This window comes from Excalfactoria chinensis, chromosome 5 (assembly GCF_039878825.1).
Source record: "Excalfactoria chinensis isolate bCotChi1 chromosome 5, bCotChi1.hap2, whole genome shotgun sequence".
In the NCBI taxonomy this organism is placed as follows: domain Eukaryota; kingdom Metazoa; phylum Chordata; class Aves; order Galliformes; family Phasianidae; genus Excalfactoria; species Excalfactoria chinensis.
The window spans coordinates 44328123-44338698 of NC_092829.1; the positions used below are offsets into that span (position 1 = coordinate 44328123).

General features: G+C 46.1%; 1 protein-coding gene across 1 annotated transcript in view; it reads left to right on the forward strand.

Annotated features, from left to right (window-relative positions):
- The window catches only part of ABTB2 (ankyrin repeat and BTB domain containing 2), a 129908-nt gene extending 122866 nt beyond the window's left edge, over positions 1–7042 (forward strand). The window contains exons 15-17 of the mRNA XM_072338589.1: positions 659–727; positions 1519–1632; positions 2955–7042. Of these exons, the coding sequence (XP_072194690.1) occupies positions 659–727; positions 1519–1632; positions 2955–3152 (381 nt within the window). The 3' untranslated portion in view covers positions 3153–7042. The remainder of the gene's footprint in view (positions 1–658; positions 728–1518; positions 1633–2954) is intronic.
- Positions 7043–10576: the final 3534 nt, after the last annotated feature.

Sequence of the window (10576 nt, forward strand, 5' to 3'; positions counted from 1 at the left end):
GCTCAAATAAGAAAACTTTACAAGTACAAGCTTAATTTTGTTACCACCACTGTCAGAAGTAGTAAGCACAGCATGCATCCATACCTGCTTTCACAGTATAAGAACAGGGGAGTGACTTCCCTTTCCAGTACCAAACTGAGCTGTTCCCTAGATAAGGCGGTCCTGGTTTAGCTGGGGTACGCATATGGAGATCAAAGAGCCATTGCTGCAAACAATTAGGCTTTTTCCTCCTGCCCCAATGGGGGTTGGAGGGGGAGGCTGGAAGCTGATTAGAAGCACAGCAGGGGAGGCAAGTGGCTGGGGGGTCCCTGCAACACACATGCTCATGGCATGGCAGACTCCATGCTCCAGCTAGCTGGCAGCTGTGTGACCAGCCTGCAAGGTTTTACCAAAGAAGAACGTTTGTACAAGGATGTTCATATCGGAGATGCACTATCACTCTCTCAGCTTAAAAGCTTCAGTAGGGCCCTCTTCAAAGCCCAAGAAGAAATAAGTATTAGAAAGTAGCAAACTTGCAACACCAGAAAAAGAGCCAAGTGGAGATTGGAGCCAGCACACTATGCGATCCCTGTCTGCTCAGGAAGGGGAGTGCAGTCATTCACAGCCCCCTGTGACTTCAGTGATAACAGCTTCATGGCTGGCCTTCTTCCCATTCCAGATGCTGATGCAGTACTTATACTATGGAGGAACAGAATCCATGGAAATTCCCACCACTGATATCTTAGAGGTGAGAATATTTTCTTCTAATCTCACGAAATGCACTGGGACATAAACAGGTTTTGAAAGGCAAAAACAAGGAGCTAACAGCAAGCTTGCAATCCAAGAGTAGAGAAGTTCAAAGTTTCAGTGCAGCTGCTTGGAAATGATAATTAGCAATTATTTGAGCTTATGTCCACAAGATGCAAGGGGGAAAAGAGACAAACACACCACTGCAGTGCTTTTGGTACTAGAGCTGGGTGAAAGCTTCCTCTACAGGTCCTCCTCTCTGTGCTGGGAAAAGGAAGCAGGCAGCAATAAAGCTGTGGAGCATCTTTGGTGGGGCACAGAGATGGTGTAAGCTGATGCCACAGCTCTGCTGCCTGCAGCAAGCCAAACAGTACAGGGCTTAAAGATCACAGAGAAACAACTGAAACAAGCGGAATTTCTGCAGCACTACTTAAGATTCAGCAAAGATCAGGCTAAGAGCACTTGCCCGTTACAAACAGGCCCTCTTACAATAATGCTGTTTAGTCACAAGCGGTCTGGTGAGATTGAAGTTTGCTGCTAAGGACTACGCACAGCTGTTCCACTTTGTTTTGACAAAAGGGGGTGTTCAGCAGTTTAGGTCTTGTCTGTCATAGTGACAAAAGGCAGCACCGATGCAGGAGAAGCAAGCCTGTGCTAGTGGCCTTTCTGCTCCTTCGTGAGGACTGAGCCTTTAAACGAGGCAGTCACAGACTGTTCAGAGAAGAGATCGTCAGTTGTCTGTCCACGTTCCTTAACTCTTTCAAGGCTCACGAGCTTCTCTCCTCCTAATAGCTGTTGTCGGCTGCCAGCCTGTTTCAACTGGACGGCCTCCAGAGACACTGTGAAATCCTCTGTGCCCAGACGATCAGCATGGAAAACTCTGTTAGCATCTATAAATATGCAAAGGTACATGCCAAACTGTCTTATTTAAGAATCACAATGAAGCAGCAGTCTAATTTCAGTGACTAAATATAGTGGGCGTAGAATAGGTACCTGCTATGCTGGTAACTGCCCCAGCCACAACCGCAAATGAGATGATGTATTATGTTTCAGCCTGTGAAGTCCTACACAACACTAGTATGTTTTTCCATCCAAAGCACTCATGTATGAAATCGATGAGAGATCCCTACAGAGCTGTGTAGGGATGACTTGGGGCGCTGAAACAGCAACATTATCCAGCAAAGCCTGAGAGATTCACATCCTCAGAGCAGCAGAGGCACTTGGTACTGCAATTAAGCAGGAAACCCTTTCCCTGCACTCCCACTGAAGTATGTGTTCTATAGCTCCAGAACTAGCAGAAACCTTTATATCAAACAACCCAACCTACATTATCAATAAAATCATTGAGGAAACAGCTGCCATTCCCACAAGTTTGTCAGACACAGGATCAGATCTCTTCAAAGACAAGCAGAAGTATTAGGGGCAGTGATGTGCACCCTTACTTTGCCCATTGTGGTGCATGGATTTTTTTTGTTGCCTGGCTATCAGTCTTGGCCTTTCCCTCCCCACCCATGGAACTCAGGCTGGTCCATTTTACAGCCTAAAATGTAACTTTATGCAACAGCGGAGAGGTGGAAAGGACCATTCTTCCCTTGCCTTTAGTACTTTTCATTAAATAACTATTTGCACAAAGCTCCCAGAATCCCATTGTGTGTACACAGTGCTTCCAAGTACTGAACACTTCATTTTTCTTCTGTTACCCAGCTGCCCCCAGCAGCTCTGAAGGAAACTGGATCACAGCCAGACTGCCCCTCTACCATGTTTCAGAAGTGCAAAATCCCTGTTTTCCTACAGTCTCCTCCTTTCTGTAGCAGAACCATATTTCCTATTGCCACGAGTTGTGCTCACCATCTGGCAATGCATTACTTTATGTTGTGGCACGCACTCCTCGCCTGCGCAGCAGAACAGGTACCTTGGCCACTTCATCAGCCAGCTGCTCTCCTCCTTTAAGAGGAAGCGACTGGCTTGCAGGCCCCATGGCTCTGCCAGCAGCAGGCCACCAGGGGAAGAAATTAAAAAAAGCTTAAATGCCTCTCTGCTCACACCTGTGCCTGCAAAAGGCATCAAAAGAAATCACCAGTCATCACTGGTCCTTCCAGAGTTCTTTTCCATAGTCATTACTGTTGTTTTTTTTAATCTCAGCAAACACTGGAAATGAAATTAGGTCCAGGCACGTTCTGTAGGTCTGTGGCATAGAGAAAGAGCTAACTGACTGTACTCTTCTGCAGATTCATAACGCACCTGAACTAGCAGCTTTTTGTGAAGGCTTCTTCCTCAAACATATGAGCTCTCTTCTAGAGCAGGACTCGTTCAGACAGCTGATCTACAGCAGGAACAGCAAAGTGCAAGGCTTGGACCCTCTGCGGGACTTGCAGACAGCCCTGGCTGGCCGCCTGCATTCTGTGTATGTCACCTCAAGGGTATGAAGCAAGAACAAGGCTGTGGCAGAAGCACTGGTTCAAACTGCACAGGGACATGGCCTCAGGCAGAGCTGAGGCTTTCCTGTCTGCCTTCTGGAGTCATCAGTTCTCGCTGGAAGTCCCCTACAACAGATACCCCATCGGCAAGGGGGGGGTGCCTTGTCCCACTGAAGGAGGGGAGCTGGCTTCTCTGTGCTACTACTGTCAGAGCTACACTGTGTGAACAGTGTGATCAAGAATGGGGGATGCAAGCAAAGAACTCCAACTGAAAGGATCAATGCTGCCATTCAAACAAAGTACAATGCAGGCCTGTAGAGAAGTGAGGCAACTTACCTAGATCTAACACCTAATATGCAGTCTTAAGCATCCGTCTACATACCATAATGGCCACCATGTTCATATGCGTAGATATTTTACTTGTAGAAAGGCTGCACAGAAGGAGTTTTCTAACCCTATGGACCACTGCCCATTCAACAAGTCATCAGTCTGAACACAGAAGCTGATGTATGCAGACCCCTTCACTGCAGTAATAAACACCAGTTTCCACACATGGCAGGAGACTCTGGCATAAGTTTTCCCCCGAACTGTTTGCACCTTGAGGGAGAAATTGTGTAGATGTATGAGGCTGAGTAGGAACTACTAACTCTGGAATTACACTCTTCACACCTAATATGAAGAACCGAGCTGGGGCAGGGAAGGAAGAAAACTTTTTACAGTATGGTTTCACTGTGCTAATTGTTTAATCCGGATCCAATTTGAGAGGAAAAAGTACTGTCTACCCTTTCACTGTAAAGGTGTGATAGCCCAATTCACTGTTACCTTAAAAACACATTTGTGAACATTATCTGCGAGACCTGACATCACAAGAGATACTTTCTAAAAGACTCAGGTGTAGAAGCAGCTATCGCTAAGCTGAAAAACTGCCTGATAGCACAAATAAGCAATAAAACTCTCCCCAAAACCATGAGAAACATACAGCTTGATGCTTTGTTCTCTCTCTGGAGAGAAGCTGGGGGTACAAGCTCTGAAATCAAGTCTCTGCCTCCACATCCTCATCTGTGGGGTGATGTTTCCGCTACCTCAGGGAAGACTGTGCACAGCACACTGCTGACTGCTGCCTCGAGGTAGGCTGCACTCTGACATTTGGGCTGCAGCACTTACACGAGATGCCTCAACCGAAATACTCAAGATTCACGTTTTTCCTTGCTCACAGCAAGTGGATGTTTCTGTTCAGAAAGACCTTGCGCTAAACGTTCTCCTAGTTGACTTAAGTGGAAGGAAACAGTTCAAGATACAGTTTTGTGTCTGAGGCCACTTACTTATCTTTCTCTTTTTAAATAAGAAGCTGGTTAGTTGTATACAGCCACACACCTTGCTCTCACCAACCTTCTGCTGCTCCCCTGATCTCTGTAAGCACCCTCCAGAAGTATGTGCTAAGATGTGCTCGTTGGCTACAGGTGGATGAAGAAGAGAAAGCAACACTTCAGGTGGGAAACTACCACTTAAAAATCCAACAATTAATACTGTCACTAAGCACACTGGTAGAGGTAGGCTCAACTGGGCACAAGCTCCAGTGCAAGGTGTGGACTTGGTTTAAATAGATGGAGAATGAACAATAGCATCCTTAAATTCACCAAAACCTGCCATCCCTGCTTTCCTGAGGGGTTTGCATCACAGGCAAACTGCACGCAAGGAGAACACAAGGAGCCCATGATCAGTCATCTGACAGACATGCTGGTCAGAGCACACACACCAATTTGTGTACACATCCACTTTTGAAGATCACCAGCTTCAGTAACCCTATTTATTACCAGAAAGCCATAGAGATGCTACAAAATTATCACTGTTCTGCCTGAAAACCACCACAAAAGGTTCTATCTTGGAAGGTATTTTCAAGCAGCTGCTCCAGCTACCTGTACAAAAACATAGGTCCTCTTTTGTTGCTGTAATGTTACAATGCTTTGTTAATTGTACATTCCTGTTGTCATTTATGTAAATGTACCGGGGTTTTATTAACAACATAACTTTAAAATACAGAGCTGCTGTTATTTATTCTGCTTCTCTAACAACGACAAAAACGTATTTAAAAACTTCTGTGGAAAAGGCAGTTGCACTTCTACCACCTTGCATCGCTTTGGTATACGTACCTAACTTGCTGCTTCAAAGCAAGGGATGAAGAGGCATTCATTCCCCTGTCCTGGCTTCACACTTTTTTTTGGCATAATAAATGAAACTTGCATTTTTCCTTGCTCAAGAGACGTTTACCTAGGTGCCCTTCATTGAAAAGAAGCAGTTGTGAAAGTGAAACCCTAATTCTGGGATTCTTCTACACATTTCAGTCAGACCTCGGGACTTAAAGGTCTGACCCACTCCACTCTAACAGTAACAAAGAAGAGGCGATGGTGCAGGGAACACTTCCTCTGTCAGCCCCTGGCACCCACAAGGCTGGGATTGCACTGACAGATGTGGGTGGCTGCTGTTTTGTTCTGGTGGTAGCAGGACTCATTCCAGAGCACAGTGTTTGAAGACCACACTGGCAACCACCTGCAGTCAGGTAAGCAACAGCACAGGGAGCTCTCCTGAACTCTGGCCACAAGCATCACCCACACGCAGTTTCCCCAGAGACAAAGGCTAAGGAGGCAGCCACAGCTGCATGGGTTTCATCCCTGACAATCAGATGACAAAGCCAGTGATTTCAGCAATGACCACGAACAGAATACCTGAAAGGAAAGCTGCTAGACTCACTCACAATCTCTTCCTCTTATTGTACTAATCAGAAAATAGTGGCTTGCCATAACCAGGCTGCAAAGAGCAAGGGCATTTACTCATCTGTGAAGTCAGACGTACAGAGGTTTCTTTCTGCTGACAGCAAGAATTTGACCCAGAAATAACTATTTCTTTCCCTCTCTAAGTCTGCCCCATAAATCTTTCAGACCCCTGTGGTGTTCGGATAATGCCTGAACTGTAACTCTGGATTTAGTGTTACCCTGCAGGAGGACTCAAATACTTTGCTTCTTAAAACACTGATTCTGAGGACTTCTTCAGAAGAAGCCATTAGTACAGCCAGAACGTGTGTGCAGCTGTCGAGGACCCATTAATGGTTGCTTCTTTCCTTCAATTTCCCAGCACACACCTAAACAAAGGGTGCTGTGCAGCACACCTCTCTGCTGAGGCAAGACCGGAAATCCAGTTCTACAATACATGAGCCAAATAAGCAGTTCTAAGCATTTGATTGACATGATCTAAAAGCATTCTGCTGGGAAAGATGCACGAGGGATGCTTTCCCTTGTACTGCACCCTTACACCAACCAGTGCAAATTCTGAGTTGTTCTCAAGAGTCACAGAAGACAAAGATCTAAGATTCCCTTCGGAGCACTTCTGCTCTAGAAAGTAGATTAAGCAGAATCATTTCATCTAACTAGTTCACACACCTCTATTTTATGCAGCGCTGCTCTTGGAGTCCTAGAACACGTTGGCACAAAACTTTGCTGGTCGTGGTTGTACAGTTTCACAGAGCAGAGGAAATAGCATTTACACACCTGCGTGAACACTTCTGAGAGGCAAATAAAACCTTACTACTTTATGATAAGCCCTTACACAGCAGGTAAGCACCAGTTAATGTAGTGCTGCTACCAGCTGGCCTTCTGCCCTCCCCAAACACTGTGCAAGCAACCAGATACTGCTATGTGCACCTGCTGTAACAGACACAGCCAGGGAACACAAGAGGAGAGTGACAACTCCTTTGAAGAATGGGGGCTGTAAGCTGCCGCCTCCACTGCTGGTGACAGGGGATGCAAAAGGTAGATTTGGCTCCCCCAAGAGGATCTGAGTAAAAGGTGCACAGCAAATACAGTATACTGCTCTCAGTACTATTTGCCCATGCAGAAGAAAAGGACAAAAACAAACAAACAAACAAACAACCCACAAAGCTGCTGTTGCATGATGAAAAAATCACAGCAGAGCAAGGAAAACAGCCTTACTACTATGGGTTGGCACAGTCTCAGAACTAGAGCCATTTCCAGCTCCAGAGCTGCCTGTTTTCTTACTGCTCATAACTAGAAAGCAAACCAGCCAGTTCAAAGCCATTCCTACCCTCAGTCGGAGGGCTCCAAGCCCATTGCTTCACAAAACACTTACAGGACAGGCAGTACAGAACAACACACAGCTCAACTCTGCCTCCAGTGCCAGCTCAGCCATGAGGGTACAGCTGTGTTTCCACATTCAGCCTTTGCACACCCAGTACAGCCACCTTTACCTTCCAAGCCATTCACAGGAGCAGTAGCACAGCCATGGGAGCTCACCCTCCACCCACAATGCAGAGCCAGCTCCCAGCAGCAGGGAAGGTCCTCAGCTTCACTGCTTTCACTTCCTCCTAGATACCTCACAGAGGTCAGCTCCTTCCAGCTGTCAAAACAGCTCACAGGCTCCAGCGAGCAGAATGATTCCACTGACAACTAGGTCACAGCTACCCACCACCTGCAGGGTGCTGCTCACTAAACGTGGCTTTTCCTCTTGCTTCCAATTAGCCCCAGCACTCTGTCACTGCAGGCAAACAAGCTGGTGTGGGCACAGGAGAGAGCTGACTCACAGCAACATGCCAGGCACTCGATGAGCAGCCTGGGAGCAAGGCTAAAAAGCTTTAAGCTGACCTGGTGTGTTTAAAACAGCCTGAAATGCTACCGCATCTGGTTACAGTTGTCCAAGAAACCATCCCCTGCACAGGAAACATGGAGCACAGAGAGCCAAGAGGGCTCTGCCTTCAGGTACAAGCACACACTGTGACAACAGCTTGCTTCAGACTTCTTCACACATACACAGCCACTCTGTAGGGGGACTCTGGTACAGAAGTAACATGATCTCAGTCAGAGGAAAACTTATTGCGACAAAACAAAAACAAAACAGACCCTAACATCTGGAGATACAGAACCCCCTCCCTTCTCAGCTTCCATGCTGTGTGACACCTTGCTGCACCCCAGCTACTGAAGGGACAGACAGGTAGCCCTGCCCTGCTGCTGGAGCACATCCACCTGGCCCTTCCTCCAGCTGGGATTGTAAACCAGTTCATTTGAGCTAAAGCACAGACAGAGGAAAATGTGGTTTGACCAGAGTTGGTAAAACAGAATTTAAAGAGAAAAAATAAAACCACCTCTCTCCCTTATTTTAGAATGTGAGATCTTTTTTCCATTTTGCTGTTCAAAGAGCAATTGACAGGCAGAGGAATCCAAGAAGCTGCCAGGAATCACAAAGTGTACACGGAAAACTTGAAGGAGAATGGTTCAGCTCTGAATAAAGTCATTTTTGTAGAAATAGCGTAATTCTGCTCCAGTACAACTCCCACTCTGGCACGGAGGGGCACAGTCATTAATAACCCGAGAAGTGCAAGTACAAACACAAAGCTCAAAGCCCTCAAGTCCTTTCCTCCAGCTAAAGGATAAACTCACAGGTAACAGAGCAAATACGACTGCAGCCCACAACAGACAGCAAGCATGAGAGACAGCTGAACACAGATGCTGCTAAATAGTAAAATCCCCATTTGCTTGAAGAATCCATTTTAACTTTGCCTACTACCTTCTATTTTGACTTAGAACTTACAAGAAGCTTTGCCAGACTATGTGAATACATTCACAGATCACCTCCTAGCTACTGGCAGAACACACCAGTTTCCTATTTTCTATTTTGTGTCACAATACTCAGTAGTAAAGGTTGGCAGAACTTGGCTTGAGGGGGAATAAAAAGCATACAAGGGGACATGACAGGACCACCTTTCTAACATCCTCACCTCTATTTCAGAAAGCATCCCACACCTCCCTCCCAGACCTCTGAGCACCCCTGGACTTAGATAGGCTCAAAAATCGCTTGTTTCTTCCCCACTGCCAGTCTGGCTCCTGCGTCAATAAGTAAATGTACCTTCCCCAAGACGGTGCCAGTAAAACACACAGCCAAGTTTTTACAGGCGCTTGCAGCCTACCAGCATGAGACCGTATTTCCTGAAACAACCACCGCCTCCCTCCGCTTCAGGCATGGGAACAGCTTTGTATCAACCACAGATAAAAGAGGGGTCCCCTGAGCTGTGCAGGTCACAGCTCTGGCACAGTCACAGCAGAAGCAAAGGACAGTCAAACAATTCCCAAGCCTTAACAACATGCAGATACCTGTAATAAAAATCCCCCTAAAACTTCATTTCTTATCTTTAAGTAGAACCAGACTTTAGCAGTACTCACAAGATACACGTTGTAATTTACACCACTTTGACATTTTAAGAAATTGATGTTTTCTTACTACCAAAGTTTAACACGCAATAAAAAGAAAGCATTCTGACACCATCATCTGTACCCAAAGCACAACACTACCACCTACATGAACAAACCAACAGTCCACACAGAATCCAATTAAACTGCTGATGCTGCGTCAATGCTAAGTTTTGGTGTGCTTTGAAGGGACTCTACAAGCATCAAAAGCTTTCTCCTGCAGCCTGTTAGACCACTGCTGCATCTCTCAAAGGAGAGCATTGGAAGTAAGCAAGCCGACATTATCCCACTGCTAATGGCAGCAACAGTAAAAACAGACAGAATTCACACTCACCTTCCTGAAGACTTTCCAAAGACAAAAAGGCTCACACTTCCTATCTGCTCCTTTCCCAACTTCTTCAGAGCCCTTTCAAGGCAGGCAACCACCCCCCCCTAATTGCTGCCAGGTGCTGCAGCCACTTGGGCACAGCTGGCTGATAATCAGGCTCCTCATTAAGCCTTTAAGAGCTGCAGCTGCAGATCTCAGCTGCCCCCCAGTGTGGGTGATGTGCTGTTGCTGATTCTCACAAAACAGTCTGTTAACCAAAGGTAGACGCAGGCTGTGTTGTACAAGGCCTACACTTAATTTAGATCTTTTATAAAAATCATCCTAGAAAACAAATACTGTGTTAACTAGGAAGAATTTTCTCCTTTAAGGATATACTGGAAAAAGATGCTCTGAGATCTACAAGTACACAGAATGCAGCTACACACTGCCTGTAGGTCTTTTCTAAATCTTGGTGCTGGTACATCAAGCCAATGCACCAGGGCAGTAAGGTTCGGAACAGGGAGAGTTCTTTATCAGAAGTCAGCCCTGGTTCTGAAGTCTCTGGAGTCTGCAGTCACAAAAAATCCTAGTTCCAGACTGGTGCACATTTATTGCCAAGCAGATAGCAGAGCTGGAGCTTACCTACCCCTTACAAAGATGGCTGGGATCAGGTGTTGGTATGATAGATGATAGTGCTGATTTCCTGGCAACCCTCACAGAAAACTTTCCAACAAAACCAAGTAGCATCACTCGGTGAACAGACAGCAAGACAGACAATAGGCAAAGACACTTTTCCAGCAACTGTTAATCACTCTATCCTGTTTGAGAGCTAGGAAATGTAGGTTACTGAGCAATGGGAATGCTGAGACCTTGTA